General features: G+C 36.9%; 2 protein-coding genes across 2 annotated transcripts; one reads left to right on the top strand and one right to left on the bottom strand.

Annotated features, from left to right (window-relative positions):
* Positions 1 to 958: 958 nt before the first annotated feature.
* On the bottom strand, positions 959 to 8772 carry LOC139963089 (uncharacterized). Its single transcript, XM_071963601.1, has 5 exons — positions 8428 to 8772; positions 7534 to 7623; positions 6322 to 6534; positions 5544 to 5699; positions 959 to 4971 (listed from the first exon to the last, which is right to left on the bottom strand). The coding sequence occupies exons 1-5, from the start codon at positions 8450 to 8452 to the stop codon at positions 4862 to 4864; spliced, it is 594 nt and encodes a 197-aa protein (XP_071819702.1). The 5' UTR covers positions 8453 to 8772; the 3' UTR covers positions 959 to 4861.
* Positions 8773 to 8914: 142 nt separating this feature from the next.
* Positions 8915 to 21160, top strand: LOC139963086 (uncharacterized). Its single transcript, XM_071963598.1, has 11 exons — positions 8915 to 9237; positions 12094 to 12259; positions 13237 to 13333; positions 13589 to 13753; positions 14257 to 14315; positions 15355 to 15515; positions 16172 to 16414; positions 16810 to 16916; positions 17973 to 18104; positions 18549 to 18688; positions 19580 to 21160. The coding sequence occupies exons 1-11, from the start codon at positions 9064 to 9066 to the stop codon at positions 19732 to 19734; spliced, it is 1599 nt and encodes a 532-aa protein (XP_071819699.1). The 5' UTR covers positions 8915 to 9063; the 3' UTR covers positions 19735 to 21160.
* Positions 21161 to 21855: the final 695 nt, after the last annotated feature.

The following is a 21855-nucleotide window of genomic DNA, read 5'->3' on the forward strand; positions in this document are numbered from 1 at the left end:
GAAGCGAACTACGTTCTTAGAAAAAAATAACACAATAAACAAAACAATATCTGCATTAAAAAAAAACCCTCACACAATCAATAATGACAAGGAAGAAAAATTACACAGACTATGGCGAAATTTGAAGTGCCAGAACAATATTTATCACGACAGCATATAATCAAGAAAAGGTTTAGTTTCTATTCGTTTGGCAATGGTCTCATAGCACCTGTTAATTGTTCAAAATCGCAACATTTTGAATGCAGGTTACGCCTTCAGTCATTTCCAAGATAAGGACTCAACTTGGCACGATGAACTCACACTGTCTGTTGATGTTTTATTAATTTTAGTAACACTGAAAAAGTTCCCTTCATACAGTGTTACATGAACAACAGAATAACCGTGACTAGGTGTGAATCTAACATTATTTGTCCTTGACAAGTTTATCATGCATTGTAAACTATTTTGACTGTGTTGTTTCATGTTGATGTTGTTTCTGAGGTGCAGATATTCTGGTTTGCATCAACCTTGATAGTTCCACCACTTTTATTGATGGGTCTGCTTAATTAAACATTGTATTTAATAAATTTGCCATGGTATGCAGTGATATTTTGTGTAATTTTTTGACTGAACAATCCAGAAACAACTTCAAGCCTGACAGAATGTAAATCATCCATCATTTAATAAATATTGAAACAAGTTCCCAAATTAACTGACAAAACCAAAGAAGGGATGAATTGGAAAGGACATTGCATAGGCATGTGAGTGGGTTTTGTGTGTGTGTGTGTGGAGGGGGGGTGGGGGTTTCCTGGACTGGAAAGTTGCTATCAAAGCACTTGGTTGCATGTGGAGAACAATTTTTATCTCCCTCTCTCTAGCTGCGCCTGAAAAAATCCTGTTCAAGAACACTTTAATTCTCACTGTTGAAATAACCACCCTAACTATAAAAAAATCACAGACAAAACAAAAACTGCACGAAAAACATCTCCAGTATGTATATTTCTATCTATTATGAATTCTGTTCACATATAAATATATAAATTTATTCATCTTTCATTACAGTTACACTAAAATTACTAACAAACTCACAGCACACAATGGAAAGATCAACACAGCAAATATCACACTTTGCACTAAAAGAAACTAAAAAATCTTTACTTGGTTCGATTATTTTTATCATTTCACACAGTACAAACACACACAGTCACACACACCAACAAATTAACAACTGCCAGAGTGTTTCCCATGATACTTGAATACCTGACATCTAATCATGATCACTTCATTCTGTGACATCTGTGTCTCATTTTATTTTATTAGTGTTGACCCAACATATGCTAGAAAGTCAAATAAATGGTCACTCATTACTAAACAACTTCAGTAAGCATCCTATTGCTTCCTTCAATATATCCATCTTCACTGAGACAGTGGATTGTTTAATTCACACTTTTCTATATACCTTGATATAATCATCCAGAAAGTACTTTTATGGAACTTTTAGAAATTATTAGATGGCTAACATTTTGGCCAATACTGATGATCTGGCCATCTCACTGTTGGGGGATTTGACAGAGAGATTCTCAAGTATTTCCTTAAGGGCAGTGATACACAAATTCAGCCATCTGCCATCTCACTAAAAAGCAACTGGTTTCTTTGGCAGCAATGTTTGCTTTGTCATTCAAATTCTGTATGCTTCAACAGAAATTTATTAATCAGTTGTTTTAATATTATTGTATACATACAATAGATGTTTAAATGTTACAAAAGTCTGTTCTTTTTCAAAACAGGCAATTTAACACTTCCCCTGAGACTACCAATATTTCTGGAAAAAGTGATTGTTACAGCCAAGGTTGATCCTTGATGGCCAGTGATAGACTGTTCTGTTATTAGTATTTGACTATCTTTTTTAATTTTTTTTTTTTCAAAACATTACTAATATTGCTGGAGACTACTTTATACTTTTATACCATTTGCATCGTTCATACATTAATATCTTGTTGAAACACATACAACATTGAGTCTGTTGAGACACTACTGACAATACACTATAGGTACTATAAAATAAACACATGTTGGAGAAATAGTAACAAAATAGACTCTAGTTTGTTCTTTTAAAGAAATAGAATGAAAGCCCAGAAGGGTATAAGAAAGGGAAGAAGTTTAAAAAGAGGAAGAAACACAACTATGAAATTAATAACCACTCTTATGAATATTGATAACAAAAAACAACCTTTGAAAATACTTTCCCAGGTTCTACCACCCCACCCCCTCCCCCAACATCATTACTTATCACCAAACATTCAATGATGAGGCTACAAATCTGTTATTTTACTGCACCAGGGAGCCACATTTGTAAGTGGCTGTCCTAAGCTGAACGGCTTTCCGCATACACTCAAAATCGTGTTTTCAACCCAACAGTCTTGCATATAGAAATATTTTGTAACATATCTGTTAAGCGATAACAAAGCGAATTTCGCCTCCTCTTCAATCCTTTTGTAAACATTCTTACCAACCCACCTCCTCTCTTCCACCAAATTCAAACTTCATTTCGAATCCATTTTAGTTTTACTTTTAGTCCATATAAATTAGTCCATATAAATTATTACATTTGATTGACTTATATTATGATAATTGCTTTAGATAGTATATATATTTAATGGACATTGGAGTGGATAACACAACAACCAAATAGTCAAGATATATGGAAAAGAGCATAGAAATTTGTGGTTAGAACAGGATTCCAACTTTGACCTCTGAGTTAGGTCTCTGGTTCAAATCCCGTTCTAGCCATAAATGTCTTTGCTCTTTTCCGTTGTTTATAACTTCCCAGTCAGTTTCTGTTGTTCATTTTAATACTTGTATAGTCAAGAAATATGTAATACTTCCTATTAATGTTAATAGTAAATCAATCACTCAAAAAGACTTAGAACAGGACTTAGAACAGGATTCCAACTTTGACCTCTGAGTTAGGTCTCTGGTTCAAATCCCGTTCTAGCCATAAATGTCTTTGCTCTTTTCCGTTGTTTATAACTTCCCAGTCAGTTTCTCTTGTTCATTTTAATACTTGTATAGTCAAGAAATATGTAATACTTCCTATTAATGTTAATAGTAAATCAATCACTCAAAAAGACTTGCAGAATAATGAAAACTACAGTACACACTATTTGAAGTAAACAACAGAACAATTTCTTGAAAAACTGTTTAGGTCTGGATCACATTCATGCACGAGCAAAGAATAAATCAACTAACGGTGCGACAAGCTTGACGTAAAATCATTGAAATGCCAAAAAGAAGCTTCCCTGAATGTGAAGTCTAACATGGTTGGCTATGGTTCTCTTACTTTACGAAATAGGAGAGATAAATGACACGAACTTCATTTATGTTACCTGATGATACGGAGTCAAAAAAGAAACCAAGCGAAGCATTCAACAAAAATTAGAAACATAAAGCAAAACATCCATAAGAGTTGAAGAGTCAAAGATGAGCAAAGTTATTTCACAGCACACAAAACCTGTATTTAGCCTCTGAAGAAAATCCTGCTAGGATCGAAACGTCAGGCCAACTTACTTTTACACATACTATTACACAGGCTCTCTAGTGGATAAGCAGTTTGCTAACAGTTTTATTTTATTTTCATTTAGCCTCTGAAGAAGACCCTGCTAGGATCGAAACGTCACGCCAACATACTATTACACAGCACACAAAACCAACGGAAAAGACCACAGCAAACTATTCTTTCTGATTACTATATGATTACATTAAGCTGACAAATCTTGACAAAACAAGTAAATATTTCAGTGTAAAACGAGGACTAATATGTACAGACTTTGGCACAGTTACCAAATTATTACTAATGCAGGACTTGACAAAACCGATGGCACGAACAAGTTTTGTTGTCCATGTAGTTCACTTTTTAAGAGCCCGATTCTGTGCCATCTCCTCTCCCAACCCCCTCCCCCCCCAACCCCATCACTCACAAGCCTTCATAAATGACCATACTGATGGAAAAAATGCTGAAATGAATGTTTGCTTGTTTCAACTGTGTTTTTACTCACTGAAAGGTTCAAACCATTAGATTTGTATAAAAATGACAGAATATTATCAGCTATCACTATTTGTCACTAAAGCAGTTGAACCACATAAAATTTACTTTTGGCACAAATAAAATTAAAAATGAATAGAATTAATTGAATAGTTCTATGTGTGTTTCTTAATTGTTCTGTGAACAAATTGTAGAAAACACACAGGTAGCACCACTATACATGCTTGTTTCAAACTTTCAAGATTTGGGCCTGTCCTCTATATTTCACTCATATGAGCAACAGGTTCCTACCCCCACCCCCTTCAAACTGCTAGCCATCCAATGGTGCATATACCATGTATTTGTTTAAAACTGTCAAGCCCTGGTAATGTACTTGATAACAATAACATATTGTCAAGAAAAATACTACTATAATACTGAAGGTGGGTTTGACTCTGTAAGGCTAACAAAAGTCCTAAGTTTCTCCTATTCAATCTATATTTGATGGAAAACAGTTATACTGTATTTCTTCTCCCTCTACATAAACATAGTGACCCGAACCTGAAAAAATATTCCAGTCAAAAATGTTGATAATATCATAAATCCTATGGAGGGCAAGTCAAATAATCTGTGGTTTTGATGCTTTTTGATACATTGTCCAAACAATGTTTTTTCAATATATTCGATAAAACTAGAAAACAGTGGTTGCATAATAGTTCAACACTGGACAGATAAAAGTAAAAATATTGCAAAATATCAACAAGTCAAAAAAACTGCACACGACAGATTTCTACTCAACAGAACAATGATTATTACAACTGCTGGAGACTTGATGAATAAAGTCAGTCAAGGATGATTCTGTCAGAAAAAGTCATCCCAGGAATTTGAACTGTTTCTGCCCTTCTCTGAAGGAGGGCTAGGGCTGTCAAAATTACCGTCCTCTCGGTTGATGCCTGAATCCTTTTCTGAATCTGTAGGGGACAAAAATGGATGCAATGAAAACAGGAGACGAAAGTGCAAAAATGTAACGTAACTAAGTGAGGTAATTTGAAGTAATGATCACTGCTTTGAAAGTTTACACAGCCAAAAAGTGTCAAGAAATTTCAAAAAGGGACTCCCAAAATACAGTAAAGAAAACTAAAAAATATCTTGAACTCTAAGAATAGCTGAGCCTGGTTATAGCAGATCATATAGTGAAATATGCTGGTGCCTCTTTATATTTCTTAGTTACAAGATACCCAAGACCTTAAGGTAAACTGCTATATATACATCTTTGGATTTGTCTAACAATTTAGGTCATATTTGCATACTGGATAAATTATCACTGGATAATATGCAATATGCAATCAGGGAACAAATAAGTGGTTTTTGATAGCACATTTGAGGTTTCCAGATTCTGTGTTAGATATTTCGCACAAAGACTGCTAAACATCTTTCCATTTATTTAACAACGGGGCTACTTTCAGATAGCAATTTGTTATTGCAATACAAGATTAATTATTCCGAGGCATTTACAGACATAACTTTCTTCATATATACTCACATTCTTGTTGTGAAAACTTCTTTCGAGTTGTAGTGTGCGGTGGTGGTTGCTGTCTGCTGAAAGTGCTGGACGGCTCTGAGTATCTTTGCTGGTTACCTCTTTCTTGTGAATACGAGTAGCTCGACTTTTTCTGACTGTAAGCGTACTGAGATTGTCCTAGAATACCAAAAAAAATCATAGGGCAGCTGGTTTAATATTTTATTGAAGCTAAAAAAAAATATAAAAAACCTTGATATTTTTCATGTAAGTGAATACATTAAAGGGTGTGAAGACTCGCGCACAAAGAAATGTCTAATGCCGGTAATCGGACCTAGTTTCGAATGAGGTGTAACAGAAGTGTTAGACACCACCATTGATCCCAGAAAATACACACACAGCTTGCTACCATTGGTAATTAGACACTAGTGTACAGTCAATGTATACAGCTAAGGTCAACAACAGTGTACATAGCAGCGTGGACATCTCAGGTCTAGATAAAAGATAACAAGGTATCACGTTTCATTACTGTCTGCATTTCGTAGCGACAAGAAGAAAACGTCATTTGCAAGCAACGGAAAGTTAACTTTTTCAGAGTGCGGCACGCGGTTTTGGGCGAGTCTTCAATGCCTTTAATCCATTTGATTTTATAACCATTATTCAATCATACTGGACCATGACACAACTGTTATTAAAGATCAGCACTCTGAATATAATCCTTTGATGATATACGAACTTAACGAAATAGCTTTCCCGTCCAGCTTGTCATCTGCAAAATGAAATTTCAAGCCTGCACACTTACCTCCACTTTGCCCGTATTTAGAGCCTTTCTCTCGACTATCAAGGAGTGACTTGAAACGAGGATCTTGAGATGTGTACCTTGAGTAGAAGCCTTTCATCGGGGGAGGAGATAACGCTGTCAACATGTCTTTGCGAGCAGCGGTGCCATCGTTACGGACGCTCCATATCACGTCCATGTCTGAGTTGCCCAAAAGAGATTTTGATTTGGAGGCACCTTATAATAGAGGAAATGAAAACATTACAAGCTTTACATTTTATCATGTTATTACATTAAAATACAAGAGAAAACAAAAGGGGGATCATACTAGAGATGATACAGGAAGTTTCTTAGCGTGAAATATTAAAGAAAACAACATTCTAGATTTAAATCAAGTGTCTGTTGAAAAACTCATTTACCCAATTACATTTAGCATTATAATATGTCGGCTGCTCAGACATAAGTATTGAAACTTATTCATTTGGGGGGGGGGGGCGGGAGAGGGGGTTGAATATGGTTGTCTAATCATGAAAATTGGTTAAAGCTTTACCTTACTCAAGTACCTAAGTACAGGGTATGCTAAATCTACAACACATGCCACCAAACAAGATAATTAATTTTGAATAGATATCCTCAATATTTATACTCAATCATCACTTTGACTGGTAGTTTTATGTTCTATAGCAACAGTTGCCATGGTAATAGTTTAGTAGAGCTCTTGGGGGATCACCCATTGTGGGATACCCCAGGGTGACAGGAAGTCCATGACTGAGGGAGGGGTCAAATCGTGTCTCTGTGTGTGTCCAATTTTGTTCCTTCTAAGCGGCTGAGCTGATTTTCTTCAAACTTGGTTGGATTGTACCATAGAACCCTTGTGTTTTGCAGTCCATAGGTCAAACTTAGTGAAAAGTGCTTTTTTTTTAATATAACTCCAAGGGAAACATTGAATTGACATGGAACCATCACAGGTATATATAATGGAAATGTCAAGTACTACCCAAATATGTGGCTGCCGTGGTAACTGAGGTCAAATGTCACATGATCTAAGGTCAATTGTACATTTTTATCCAACTCCGGGGATTGCCCTCCTGTTCTGGTTTGCTTTCATTCAGATTCTTTTTCAGAGCCATTGTGACCAGGTGATGTTGTTATATTACCTTTTCATCTTTGAGAAACTCTTACTGTGAGTGCCTTAGTTAACAAAATGTACCTCTTTACTAATATTTATTTACTTACTGTCAGTAGGGTTATAGCTTGTCTGAAAACTATTCTGGCCATCACTACTGCTGCTGTTCGACTCCTTGTAGGAAAACCTCTTCACAATACCTGCATGGGGAAATGATTATTGCAAAGCTGAATTCATCAAAAATTTTCTTGAAATATGTGAGAAAGGTATACTGTTCTATGATTTTTAACTTAGTTTTTGTGCATGCCCTAATGTCATGATATGTCATAATGTATAATATATAACTTTTGCATTAAAAAAAGCAATAATACTGATTTCATGGATTTTAAAACTATGCAAAGGATTAAAATATTTAGATCTTAATTGAAAGAAACAGCCTTTGCAGTTTTCTGCAATTTAAGACTACTACTACTGGTCACTGAATTACTTTTGATCAAACTCAGTCTATGACTATGACAACAGAAAGGCAGGCTATATCTTTCTTTCCTTGATTTTGCACATCTCTAAATACTTGTAGAAAAACACCTGATTAAGCTGGTAATTTTCAACCATAAAAATTACATTAAACTGTTGAATAGGAGTTATTGCAAGTTGCAACATGTGTTGGTTAGGGCTTCACACGCTGTGTTGCAACATACAGTTTGGACTAGCCTACATACTCAGAGGCATATCACATGAAGTTAAATCATCCAATGCATATTGAAGCGACTTAGGCCCTAGGCTAAGTCGAAACCTGAATAAAGTTTGGCCTAGGCCTAGGTCCTGAGTCCCAAAGCTGGGCCTCGGGCTAATGTTAAATAGGCCTAGCCTATACTAGGCTACAGTATATTACTGGTAATCACAACTTTACAAGTAACAGTAACAACAATGAAAGTTCAACTTTGATCCCAGTGATTGCCCTGGTCTCCAAACAATTCATTAGAATATGCAAATAAATATCCAACCTGAATCTTCTGGTGGGTTTCTCATCTTTGACTGAATGAAGTATTGTAGTCTTAGATAGTCATGTTTTTTTTCAGTGAAAGTCACAGTGCGGCTGTACTGTTACTTTGTTAGTATGTGATTGATTCCATACACGTATGATAATCCGAAAACCAATCGTGACCAAGACAAGAATGTAGAGTGTTTGTGTTACTGCTACTACTTTCTTTTGAAGACCCGCCTCTTTGCATTTCTTGCAACTCAGATATTTGCAATCAATTATGTTAATACGGTGCTAACAAGATAAATTTAAATTCACAATTAAGCTAACTGTCAGGTACTAAGTTGTATTGCAAGAGACATTAATGTGGTTTTTGGGATGAATGGCTGTATAATTACATCAGAGTATCATTGTTTATCTCAGTGCGTGGTGGTTGGAACTGTCATTTTCCTCGCACAAATACACGTAAACTTCTGTCAATCATATGACGCCACTGAATTTTTTCTTCAAACTCCGCCCATATTTCCAACTGCGGTTAATTTGAACGATCCAATGCACGTTACACGTACGGCAACCTCATCATCTGAACATAAATTTCAGATTGTCTTTTAGAAATATTTGAACGTATGCAATTTGTAACACCTCAATTGTCCTGTGTATGATGGATCAGGAAAATTTGTTCTCGCGACTTAGACGACTGGCAAATAAAGTCGAAAATGAATCAAACTTATTCCAGGAAAGAATGCAAAAGCCTCCCGATCAGAGAGTTGCAAGTGATGCAACGGCGAATAACATACTGAAAGAAATGCAGTACGATGTACACAGATTGAAGGTTACTAACAATACTACTTTACTAATACTAGGCCTATATTTTAAGTTAGGCTATGCCAAGCCAAAGTTTAATCTAATCATCTGTGTTAGATTATCTCCTAGGCAAGGTCATAGCCTATACTATGCATAGAAATTTCTTTGATACTTTGCTGCTTTGGCTATGCTAATACAGTAATACTATTCTCGAAACCGAGGGACATGTGACGTTGAATTAAAGAAGGGATGTAGGCCTATACTGTATACATATTGAAAGTTACTTTACTAGTATAGTCAGTAGTGCGAAGTTCGGCATATTGCGAAGATGGGACACCCCTAAGAAACACACGATTTCACCATGAAAAACTACAGGAAGAGCCAAATTTCACCAAAAAGTACAAAGCTACAGTTATTTTCTCTCCAAAATGACCCGTGTGCAAGAAATTACTTACATATTTGCATGGGCGTCAGCAGGTTTCAGAAAGTGGGGGGGACACTATACTATCTAAGCGGAGCGCCACCATTGGTTGGCGCGTAGCGTACCAGAAAATTTTGGGTACATAAGACCCCCTAGATCGCAGGAGACGGCCTTCCTGAGTCGTTTTTAGTTACATCAGAACCAGATCTGTGAGGAGAAATTTTGTCTCACAAAACTAAATTCCGACAGAAAGTACTGGTAGAAAGATGCCGTTCTGACACCAAGGGAAACGAATTACACAGTGTCCATCTCAAACGAAATATTTTCGGTAGTTTGGTATCATCTAATACCCTGCATACAGGCAGAATACTGTCTGTAGGGCCTAAAATATATGATATTACCTTCCTGGTGGGGTCTTCGACTTGTTTTCAAGTTGAAATGCGTCGTTTTCTCTGATTCACAGTGTAGGGCAAGGGAATTCCATTTCTGGCGAGAAGGGGTGCTTCCACAAAACACTCTAAAACATCGTTCAAACATCGCACAAACTTTTATCAGAGGTCTCGGACGAAGCGGGGAGGGTGAATATCGGAGGAAGGGGGATAAAGGGCCAAGCACTGTTCTAATTTCCAGTGCAATTTATTGATAATGATTCTTAAGTTAGATTCTACTTGAATCAGCTCAGCAATTGTGATAGAAAATCGCGCATATGCATGTGATTTTTTTAATAACTGCTCTGAAAAGTGGGGGGGACAAATGATATGATATCCCCTCCACTTTTGAAAGTGGGGGGGACATGTCCCCCCCGTCCCCCACCTGTTGACGCCCATGCATATTTGTCAACAAAATGACGAAGATTTATGAAGTCTGTTTTAATTATTGAAAGAGCATCTGCGCCACCAATTTTATCACCAGCGCCACACTGTGGGTTGCGCGTCCGAACTTCGCAATACTCTAGCAAAGAAATACAAGTTCCACAATCACGAAGAATCTTCTTGGAAAACAACGTGAAAACAGTTTGCAGGAAAGAAAGTTTGGCCATGTATCGTACTATAACACAATTCTCCCACCATATGAAGTATATTTTCTGGTGAATTATACCAGAAGATTTAGTTTTGGGGTGTTTTAAGTCTTAAGTGTCCGAACTTCGAAGTCACCATGCTACTACTACTGCCCTAGGCTAGTAAATATTACTAGGCATTCTGAGCCAGCCTGTGTTACATCTGTGTTACTGACACAAGTGTTTTAGTATATATGTGAAGGGTATTCTAGTTTGCGTTAACATATTGTTTACTTGTTGTGTTATTAATATTATGACGTCACACATGGCTCTCGTTTTGGTGGTTTTGCTCTGTGGTGTGGCGGGCTTTGAATCATGCGCTAGTGTTAGAAGCGTGTACAGATGTTTTGTTTGAATGATTCGGTTTGTGGGGCTGGAAGACAGCCAAACTGGTTCAAATTGGTTGAGTGCTCATTTGCATGTGCTCATCTGCATATCGGGTTGTCACTCAACCAATCAAGAGTTGGGTGAAGGGTTAGCTATAAGTTTGGACCAATCAGGTGCCCTGTGCTTGTCGTCGTAGTTTGTTATTATAGAATCAAGGTTTGAGTGTCTCCCAAAGACCTATCGAGGAGTTTAAGTTTGTCTCCCAAAGCCTACAGACGTATTACATTTATAATTAGCATTTATGTTCGTGTATTTTAATCATCCAAAGATATAGTTGTATTAATCGTTGAGTTCGTATATCAAGAGTTAATAAAAAGGAACTTAATCAAATATCAGCTTTTGAAGACTATGTTACGCTCGGTTTAACGTTACTAGTGTAAGGCCCAGATAACCATTACCAACTTAAACCTGGAACTATAATTCCTAGGCCAAAGTCATAGTCTATCCTATGCTACTTTGGTAAATAATATTCTCAAAACTGGGAAGGGGGTGGGGAAGGTACAAACTTCGAGGGACATGCCTCTACTTATACTTAAAAAGGCGATATACATGAATGATTGAAGGTTACTTATAATCTATTATTTCTTAAATTCTACTTTCTAAGGTAAGCCTAGCATAACATAGTCCAATCTAAGCTGCTTTGGTAGATTGTAATACTATTCTTGAACCAGGGGGCAGGATGAGGTACAAGCTTCAAAGGACATGTGACTGTGACATAAAGAGGCAACCAAAAAATTTGATATAACAGTCCGGCAAAATGTACCCTGTGCATTCTGTACCACAAATTCCAGTATTTTAAAGTGTTTGAACAGAAGGGCACTATAGGCATAATTAAAATGTTTATATAACAAAAGGTCACTTTTTTATTACAAAATGGAACAAATGTATGTTTTTTTGTTACCAAAAAGAGCACAGGTAGGCTTAGTTTATGAAAAGGGACACTTTAGATTTTGCAAAAAAGAGGAGGGGAAGGGAACAAACCCATGTAATGTCTTGATTGGTTTGTTTCTTACCAACAGAATGATGCAAGTAAAGAACTAACAAAGCAGAAGGAAGCCAATTCTTTTCAAGATGTCCTGGCAGCCTGCGACAATCTGGTTCGTGTTAACCAGAGACAAGCCAGCAGCTTAAAAGAGTATCTCATACAGTATGGGTATCAACCCATTAATCAGGAGACAAAATTAAGTAAGTTGTAGAATTTGTCCTGTATCGCCATTTAAAAAATTTCATTGTTATTTGATTCTTTAATTTTTGAGACTGAATGTATAATATTCAACCATTTTCCAACTCCCCATTATTTTTACCTCATTTGGTACCATACTTTAGTTACTCTGCAAGTCAGTGGTTTAGTTCTATCATTCAGCTATGCGATTTTATTGATGGTTTAAGTTTAACCAGATTCCACTAGAAATAGAAAGAATTGTAAAGTTCGGAAGTCAAACTGCTCGAAGCAAGGCAACATTTCCCGAATTTCGCGCATGCATTGAAATTTAATGACATATGATTCTGCTAAATGGGCGAAAAAATCCACAAAAGTTTCAAAAAGAAAAACATGAAACTGATGATTCCTTGTTTCAATGTGGCAAGTTTGGCCATTACCATTCAGGCTTTGTGGATTAAAAGTGTGATTTAACTTATGAACATGGCAACTATGTAGTTTCTATTAGTGCAACTACTGTACATACCGTGTGTTTAACACACTACATATTAGTGCAAATTTGCTGGCTTGTACTCATGTTTAGGACCTCTACTTGAACTCACAACATACTACATGCATGCTGTTTTGCGATTGTACTGGTAATAATATTACAAGTGGGCTTGTACCATATATTCTTCATTTGTTTTGTACATCAAGACAATGAGCTCACTGATGGCTTCTGAAGCTGATATTTTTTCTCTGATAATCCCAGGGTTGTAAATATGTACAACAATTGTCACCCAGAGAATTGAAGTTGTAGCGCTAAGTTTTAAAAACCCAAATGCTAGCTGACAGAGTGACCATCCAAATAAATATTTTGTTAACAAACTTTATAATCTTTGTATGCATCAAGTAGCATCTAGTATAGCTCATACATAAGTGAATTTTGGCTACAGTACATTGATTATATCCAAACATTTTGTGAAAGTTTCTCATAGTTATCTTTGATTCTCCTTATTTTTAGCAACAAAGAAGAAAAGCTCATCTGACGATAAGGAAAATGCCCTGGGAGATGATGTTGCAAAAGTTGGTGATGATCAGGTGCATTCGCAAAACAAAGGGTATGGAATAACACTTCCAAATGGTAGTTTATCATCTCATATGTCATATCATATAGCCAAACTGTATTTGGTATGAGAGTCAAAGTCATTTGCCATTGCTTTGTGGCAACAGAAGTAGAAGAAGGGAAGCCGGATGTCAGAGGGAAGAAGTAGGATTGATTCAGAGGTATCTGGTTTTCAAAACAGCTTAATAAAGCAGCGTGTCCTACTGTCACAGTTCGCCTGATATATTGTTTTTCTTGCTTCTTGTTTAAGGCCTTGCACACCTCCAAAGGATGAAGCCAGTAGCTGTAAAGTTGACGGAGACAAAACCCCCAAAATGGAAGACTTTGGTCTGAGCATGAATCGAGTGAATATCTTTTTGAAGAAAGATGGGCCAACCTCATCTCAGAAAAATGCAGATGTTCCAGATCCTGAAAGGTTTGTTATATAATTGTTTCTTTGGGTTATTGTTTTTGTGCATAAATAGTCATATTTTAAGGATATTTTTAACAAAAGTTAAAGTGAGATAATGTGCTATATAATATTTTCATGAGATAGAAAAACTTTTTCTTTTTGTTTTCACAATAGCAAAGAATAGAATTGTTTATCAGTCAAGTGAGATAGGTGCTGACTGCTAACATTTCTGAACACCTTATCATTATACTGTGAACTTTAACATGGAAATCCCCATTACAAAAGTTTTGGGTACCAAACTCATTAGCACTCTGTTTGATGATACAATTGGGCGATTCAAGGTTCTTAAATTGTTACTAATTTAAACAAACGTTCTACTTAAATTTACTTTTCCATTATTATTCCATGCCATAATTTTGGTCCAGTTCCCTCCTCAACCTACTTTTCTTCTATGCCCTAATTTATTATTATTATTTTTTTTAAGATCACAGTTTAATGGATATTTCTCTTATTTTATCTTTTTGTAGATATACCCCATTCGAGGCCACGGCAGTATATCAACACTCTGGCAACTCAAATTTTAGTGGTAAAAACTCATTGTCTTAAACTCATATTCTCATATAAAGGTATTTATGTATAGGCCATCTAATATTTCATAAAAGAAATATTATGTAATATGTATAAGATATTTATGAAATTTTATGAATTTCAAACTCTGTTAGAATATTTACTTCATTGTCAATTTTATTTTTTGAGTTCTTAAAATATTTGCTATTAGAACAATAGACAAATAGCCATATGAATTGTTTGTGGGGTGGGGGGGTGAGGGTAAATAAACCAACTATAATTTTCACGCTACAAGTTTCATGCATGAGAAAGAAATCTTGAGGAACAACTTCAAAATTTGATAAGGTAGACACTTGCAAAGTGAATTATTTAGCGTACAGATGCATCTGAGGCAATGCTCATTGTGTTTCATTGCTATTTAATTAAGTTCACTGAACATTTACTTTTCCTGGAATGAAATAATGTAATTGTTCTCCTGAAAAGAACCAGTTAGAAGAATAATAGCTTATTTCGTGTTAACGAGATAGAAGACTTCATTAACATTAGTTGAAACCAAATCTTTTAAGGCATTGAAGACTCGCCCCAAACCGCGTGCGGCCATCTGAAAAAGTTAACTTTATGTTGCTTGCAAGTGACGTTTTGTTCGTGTCGCTACAAAATGCAGACAGTAATGAAACGTGATACCTTGTTATCTTTAGCTGGACCTGAGATGTCCATCACTGTATTGTTTATACACTGTGCTGTGGGTATTGACCGCAGCTGTATGTACAGGCTGTACACTAGTGTCTAATTACCGACGGTAGCAAGGTGTGTGTGTATTTTCTGGGATCGATGGTGGTGTCTAACACTTCTGTTACCACTCATTCGAAACTAGGTCAGATTACTGGCATAAGATGTTTCTTTTTGCGCGAGTCTTCACACCCTTTATTACAGTCCGTGTAGGTATTATTTAGTCATGATTTATAATGGAACACTCCTTTAGGATAAGTTTTGTCACTATGTTCTTCATCACTCTCAACATTAGATGTTCATCCATGTAACATTTATATCTGGTTTAGATTCTGAGCTGAATTTGAGCAATGAGCCACAAGCTCCATTGCTATCCTCCAGAAAACAACACCCCCACATATCTCAGAACCTGTACCTGCAACACGGTGACCATTCCCGATGTGACAGCGTGGAGCCTCAATCTCCAAACATAACATCTTGGTTTCTCCAGGTAAAAGTAAAATCATCTGCATTGATTATTGAGGTAGGGGGTGGGGAGAGGGGAGGAAGCCTAGAAATGTGTGAGTTAATTAGAAATAACATTGTCTTTGTAGTGATGGAAGAGTGAAAGAAAACTGAAAGTTGATTTCTAGTTTGCTGGAAGTTGAATTCTCATGATAAAGTCATGAACTTCTGTTCATGGACGTAAATTGGGTACACAAAGGTACTAATCGTTCAAGTGCAACCTCAGAGGTTGAAGTACGCATATGACCTCCTGGTATACTTAACAAGCAGTACATAGTAACAAGGTGATTGAATGCTGACATAAACTCCTTAAAAGTATTTCTACTAAGTTTAATAAACAGTTTAGTAGTTAAACAATTACCAAGCCATATTTAATCCTAATTAGGCAAACTTGAAAAAATAAAATAATAATACACTATCCTTCGGTTTGCAATCAGTAAGGAATGCAAAAACGATGGTTGATTCTTGATAAATTGTTCTTATGGTATGCAGGACGACTTGACTTCTAAACAACCTTGTTCAATAAGAAATTTTCTTGTCTTAATTCTACCTGAAAAGCATTAAGAAGGGAGCCCTGATGATTCAATAGCATAGATGCCTGTGTAGAATATTCAGTCCTAAAGATCTACCTTCTCACTGCAGGAACCTAGCAAGCCCCCCGTTCAACCAGTGATTTCATTGCAAGCTGAACCTTTCACCCCTCCTACCCCTGATTGTCAAGCTACAGAGATGTTAAGTGTGATGCCAGAGGAACCAATGAGATCGATGGTTACGGCAGAGAAAACAGAACCCAAGGAACCAGTTCAAAATTATCCAAAGGTTGAAAATATCACCCCAGAGCTACCTCCCTGCCTCTCAGACTACCGGGGAAATCTGTCATCACAGGTTAGTCTAAATGCATGTACCTTTGAGACCGGGAACATGGAGGGTTTGCTGTATAGAGGGTCACCATGTTATTTTATCTGACAACAGGAGGTAAAATTGTTGTGGCCTGCGGGAGGGGTCTATATTGAGGGTTTTCTTCTTACCTTTATCGGGGGGGGGGGGGGGATAGAATTGATTTGAAGGGTACATTCATGAAAATGGTACCAGTCTACCAGAGTTAAAACTTTAAGAACGATTTCCATTTCTGTGGTCAAATTGGAGTAGCTAGGGTAGATGACCAATTACAGTAACACAACAAACCTTAACACCTATTTAATGTCCGCTCAAGTAGTTTATTTTATGGTGAGAGAAATGATCCTGCAAGCTCTACCAGTCACATTATTTATACTTCACAGCAGGATATGGCCACACCTGTTCACACAAAGGCAATGCCAAGCCGTTTAGCTTTCTTACAAGCAGAGCAAGGTACACCGAGGACCCCAGAGCTTACAATGTCTCTGAGGTAAGTTATGAATAAGATATGCTAATGAAGATATTATATGCTAATCAGGTTACTTGATTACATTTCTATGACTTCCCTTTTTCAACTATTTCAATGTAAGGAACTCCAGTGAAAGGATTAAATTAAAACTTTTGAATTTTCATTAGGAAATGTCCATTAGGTGTTGATTCTTTGAAATGGTTTAGGTCCACTTTTCCTTTACATTATAAGGTAAATTGTCTTAGGTTTGAGTCTTACCCACCATAAATAATACCTTACACCAGCTGACTTTAATCTGAGGTAAGTGTGAATGTTTGATTGATGACACCTGGGAGTTGTTATGGAATCACTCCCTGATGACACTACCTGAACTTCTGTTATGAAACTGAGTAGCCACATTTAGCACTGACACCAGGCTGTAACCAGTATGGGTGATCTTATTATGTAATCAGGCCATTGCTGACATAACCTTCCATACTGTCTACATTTCTGACCAATGAAACAAACATCCAGGATTGAGCAGAGAAGAGAAAGCCAACTGAGGTGCACTTAGATTTACCTAGGACAAAGCAGTCTGGTATATTTACCGCACCACACCAGTTTATTGTTCTGATGTGGTATAGAACTTAGAAGTGCCTCCTTGTAAAGTGAACTATTGAGTTATTTTAGTGTGTATGTGCACTATGTGGGTTTGAGTATGCTTACTAATACCCATCATTTTCTATGTCAGAGTAATATGTAAACATCAGTCCCATCGGTAAATTAGGATCAACAAGAATAGTCTGTGGTTGATTAATTACAATAAATTAAGGATGAAGTGCTCAGCTTTGGCCAAAACACTCAATAAATAGATATTCTACTAAATTCGTCCACCCTATCACTTTCATGCCAAATTTTTAAAGATTAGTCATTCCAGGCCAGGCATCATTTTCTGAGATGGTTTTACTTGCCATGAGTGAGTTGTGAAATATAGCGTATAGTTTAGACTATTTAGAGGCAACAAACCAGGTTTATTAAACATTACATCAGATGCCAGTTACCGTATCCATTTCATTCCTTTTTATTCTCATTGGACAGCCAAGTGCATTCCAGACCGGTTCCAAATGTCCGAGTGGATCTTCCGGTCAGCCAGGTCAGAGGAAACTACGGCCAGGCAAATGTTGCTGCTGACCTGCAAACACCGACTAGACAGGAAATGCATCCTCAAAGGTGAATGAAGCAATGTTCCCACTGTTGCTAAGTCTTCCTGACAATCTTCCCCCTCCTCCCCCACCCCCCCTCTCCCCACCAGTTCCATTTAGCTTGCTCCTTCAAATCTAGTTAACAGGAATAATCATTAAAGGAGTAACACACAGGAAGTCTCAACAAGCAAAAAAAAAAATCATCATTTCAATGTCAGATGTCAGCATACTTCAAGTCAGTATTGTGTTTGAGTTAGTTATATTGTACAACAGCCCAATGTAGTCTTAGGTCAGCCAGTTGTGCAAATTTTACTCAGATCAATTGATCATACATATGTTACTATGTATACATTCAACCTTTTTTTACTTAAAAAAAGAAGTTCTTTATGTTTCTTCTTTTTGGAAGACTTTATAAGATATTTTAAATCTATTTGTACTTTTCTTTTCTTGCTCTCTCTCTCTCAAATTTCAGCATATCTTCCTGTGAACATATCGCCCCCATTAAAGAGCAGGAATTTTCCTCTCTCTCATCCAAGATGAAACAGAATCTCTCAATTGAGAGGGTGAATGGTTGGATTAAAATCATGGACAATTACCTAGCTGAGAAACCAAGTAAGTAAGACTATCATTCTAAGTGCTGCTTCTTATCTATACACAAGATGTACTCGATGTGAACAATGCATCCATTAGGGAATACATTAGGGAATACAGGAGCAACAAAATGCTTGAGTTAGGTGACATTGACTCATTTTTTCAGGTAGGATAACTATACCAAGAAAAAAATTTTTTGACACAGTGCAAGGATTTCACCAGATCATGGGAATGACATGAAATACTTTAAAGGGACTTTTAAGTGACACAAAACTGCTAGATATGGTAAAATTGCCTCAGTCTCAGCTACTGAAAGCCAATTTTAGTATATAAATATATATATATATATATATATATAGTTAATCAATAAAGAATAACACACCAGAAAAATTCCACTTCACGACCGGTTTCGTCCTTTTGGGACTCATCAGGCGAAGGCAGGAATCGAACCCCGGATCTTCGTGTCACGAACCGAAGTCCGTACCACTCAACCACAGTGATTCTACTGGTGTGTTAAAGCGTATAAATTGGCTTTGAATAACTGTCATTAAGGGCGTATTACCCAAGTGTTATGATTGTAGCGTATAAATTGCCTAAAGAGTGGTTATTCTGAGTAAAATTGTCAGATTCAAAGCGCCAGGGGTGCACTCTGTACAATCATAACACTTGGGTAATTTTTCCATCGTGACATACATTGAGCAAGGAAGCTAGTCTTTGCTGAATTACTAACAATGCTTTACTTTTTGGGAGCTGGTTACATATGCAATATATAGCAGTCAACTAGTAATTTGATTGATAAACCAGCATTTCCAGATTGGGGTTAAGTTGCATTGCAGACAGACACTCGTCAGATAAAATATTTGTAGGTTGACGTTTTCCGTTGATTTACGGTCTCTCTTTTTGTTGTTTCAGTGGGAGAGAAGATGCTTTGTTCAGAGGATCTAGAGTCTCTTCAGGGATACCCTTGGCTACGAGCATTGCTGATGCTGATGGTCAATTTCCAAAGGATGGAGAGAAGAGCAGATGGAGATGATGTCATCTTTATTCCATCTTCTATGAACTTGTAGACATTGATGTCCTCATTTAGAAAGCAACACTCCTCCAAAGGCGAAATAGATCAAGAGATGTCACCAACCAGCAGTTTACTGCAATGTCATGTTTTACCAGCTGGTGTTCATACTAAACCGAAAATAGTTTACAATACTATCTACATAACTCTAAATTTGAATCTAACAGCCTGTCTTAAAACTAACAGCCTGTCTGAAAAGCGGCAAGTCCACTCTATGAAACGTATATATATATTTTGTACTCATGTCAATGTTGCTCAGGAAAAGCTCTGATTTTCATTGACCAGTATGAATTGAGAGAGGGTCATTTTTTGACAATGAAAGTAACTTTTGCAAAAGTCAAAGGCAGGGATGTGTTTACCTTCTTGAGGACCCTGGGCCAGACAGAAATTTTGTGGCCCACAGGTGACCATGATGCAACCAAGCATATCTTTTGATTGGTGTATATATGTCCTATACCTACTTAAAGGTATTGAAGACTCACCCCAAACCGTGTGCCGCGCTCTGAAAAAGTTAACTTTCTGTTGCTTGCAAGTGAAGTTTTCTTCTTGTCGCTACAAAATGCAAACAGTTATGAAACATGATACCTTGTTATCTTTAACCTAGACCTGAGATGTCCATCGCTGCTATGTACATTGTGTTGTGGGTATTGACCGTAGCTGTATGTATTGACTGTACACTAGTGTTTAATTACCAAGCTGTGTGTGTATTTTCTGGGATCGATGGTGGTGTCTAACTAGGTCAGATTACCAGCATGAGACGTTTCTTTGTGCGTGAGTCTTCACACCCTTTAATAAGAAAAGTAACATGAAGAAGCAAAGAAATAATTGTTTGGAAAGATGTGTGGGATTTTTTTTCAATAGGCCACTTTCCCCCCTTTTTTAGCCTTCTGAGTAATTTGGGGCCTTCCAAATCGGTGATTCTGGACCCATGCCAGGCACATCTGCCCTGAGGCTAAATCTAGCCTTGGTAAAATGGCAAACATGAAGGAATTTCTCTTTATGCCAAGACAAAGTCAAAGATTTGGTGAATGACTATATGTACTGGAATGAAATTTAAATTGGGTATGATCACTGACATGAGGAAGAACCTGTCTGTTTGCTAAGCAATGGACAATATTTAATCAAATAAGAATTACAAGACATTGTGTTGTATAAGCTGAAAGACTATTTCAGTGGTAAACATTCTGGAAGAAAAAGTAACATTAATTAGATATATCCAATAACTTACGATGCTAATTTCATGTACCCCATGTCGTTGATATTTAGATCATCTAAGATGACCTAAGCCGGTGTCATAAAATATAAGGTGTGAATCAGTCACCTTAATTATATCCATTTAACTTGGCAACAGTTGCTGAGCTGGTAAAATTTGCAGCCTACTAGACAAGGTCAGGAAAATATAAATAAATATTCAGAACTCGTAAGTGTTATTTCTCCTTCTGTACTCTTTTGACTGATTTCTATCTAACATATGAAAGATTTTCAAAGTTTGCAACAAAACATGGTAGTGCAGAATATTTAAGACAAGTAAATCAACTCATGACATTGTAAATTAAGTTACTGTGCTGCTATCTAAAACAAAATCCCAGATTTTTATAATTCCAAACAAATTTAGGAGCAATTCCTGCATTTTCGTGCTTGAAAATCATGAGAGCAAATAAGTTGAAATGCTGCAGCTTCCCCATGGACCACCCAGGCCTCTGCATATCAGCCATTAACAGTATACCCATCCCCAAATGAAGAATTTGTGTCTGAGAGAGGTTACAAATATATAAGATTTTTTCAAATCAAATTTAACCTCTTTTCTGATCATTATTGTGAGTGTTTCAACCTTAGGAGTAGGTCGACCAATTTCTGTTAAGACTACTACTTAAAGAAAGATATTTTTCCCAAGGGAGGAAAATCCAGAGTAAAGTCCTGCCAAATCTAGCACCCCTTTGACTCTTCACAAGATATCCTTTCCATTTCCCTTCCGGTTCCCTCCACTTCCCTAACCTTCCTTATGATCTACTCATTTTCCTTTTCCTCCTCCTTTCTGTCTGCTCCTCCTTCTTCCCCTCAGACCCCTTCCTTCATCTCTCTCGCCCTCCGTCCCCTTCCCCCGGTTACCTTCCTTGTC

Source organism: Apostichopus japonicus, chromosome 21 (genome assembly GCF_037975245.1).
Source record: "Apostichopus japonicus isolate 1M-3 chromosome 21, ASM3797524v1, whole genome shotgun sequence".
In the NCBI taxonomy this organism is placed as follows: domain Eukaryota; kingdom Metazoa; phylum Echinodermata; class Holothuroidea; order Aspidochirotida; family Stichopodidae; genus Apostichopus; species Apostichopus japonicus.

What these genes read in the sequence shown, in the direction of transcription:
- LOC139963089 (XM_071963601.1), bottom strand. Translation starts at nt 8,452, where the DNA reads ATGAGAAACCCACCAGAAGATTCAG. An exon ending in AAGCTATAACCCTACTGACA is followed by an intron (nt 6,535 to 7,533) that starts GTAAGTAAATAA and finishes CTCTATTATAAG; the next exon opens with GTGCCTCCAAATCAAAATCT. An exon ending in GAAGTTTTCACAACAAGAAT is followed by an intron (nt 4,972 to 5,543) that starts GTGAGTATATAT and finishes TGTCCCCTACAG; the next exon opens with ATTCAGAAAAGGATTCAGGC.
- LOC139963086 (XM_071963598.1), top strand. Translation starts at nt 9,064, where the DNA reads ATGATGGATCAGGAAAATTTGTTCTCGCGACTTAGACGACTGGCAAAT. An exon ending in GATGTTCCAGATCCTGAAAG is followed by an intron (nt 13,754 to 14,256) that starts GTTTGTTATATA and finishes ATCTTTTTGTAG; the next exon opens with ATATACCCCATTCGAGGCCA. An exon ending in TAACATCTTGGTTTCTCCAG is followed by an intron (nt 15,516 to 16,171) that starts GTAAAAGTAAAA and finishes TTCTCACTGCAG; the next exon opens with GAACCTAGCAAGCCCCCCGT.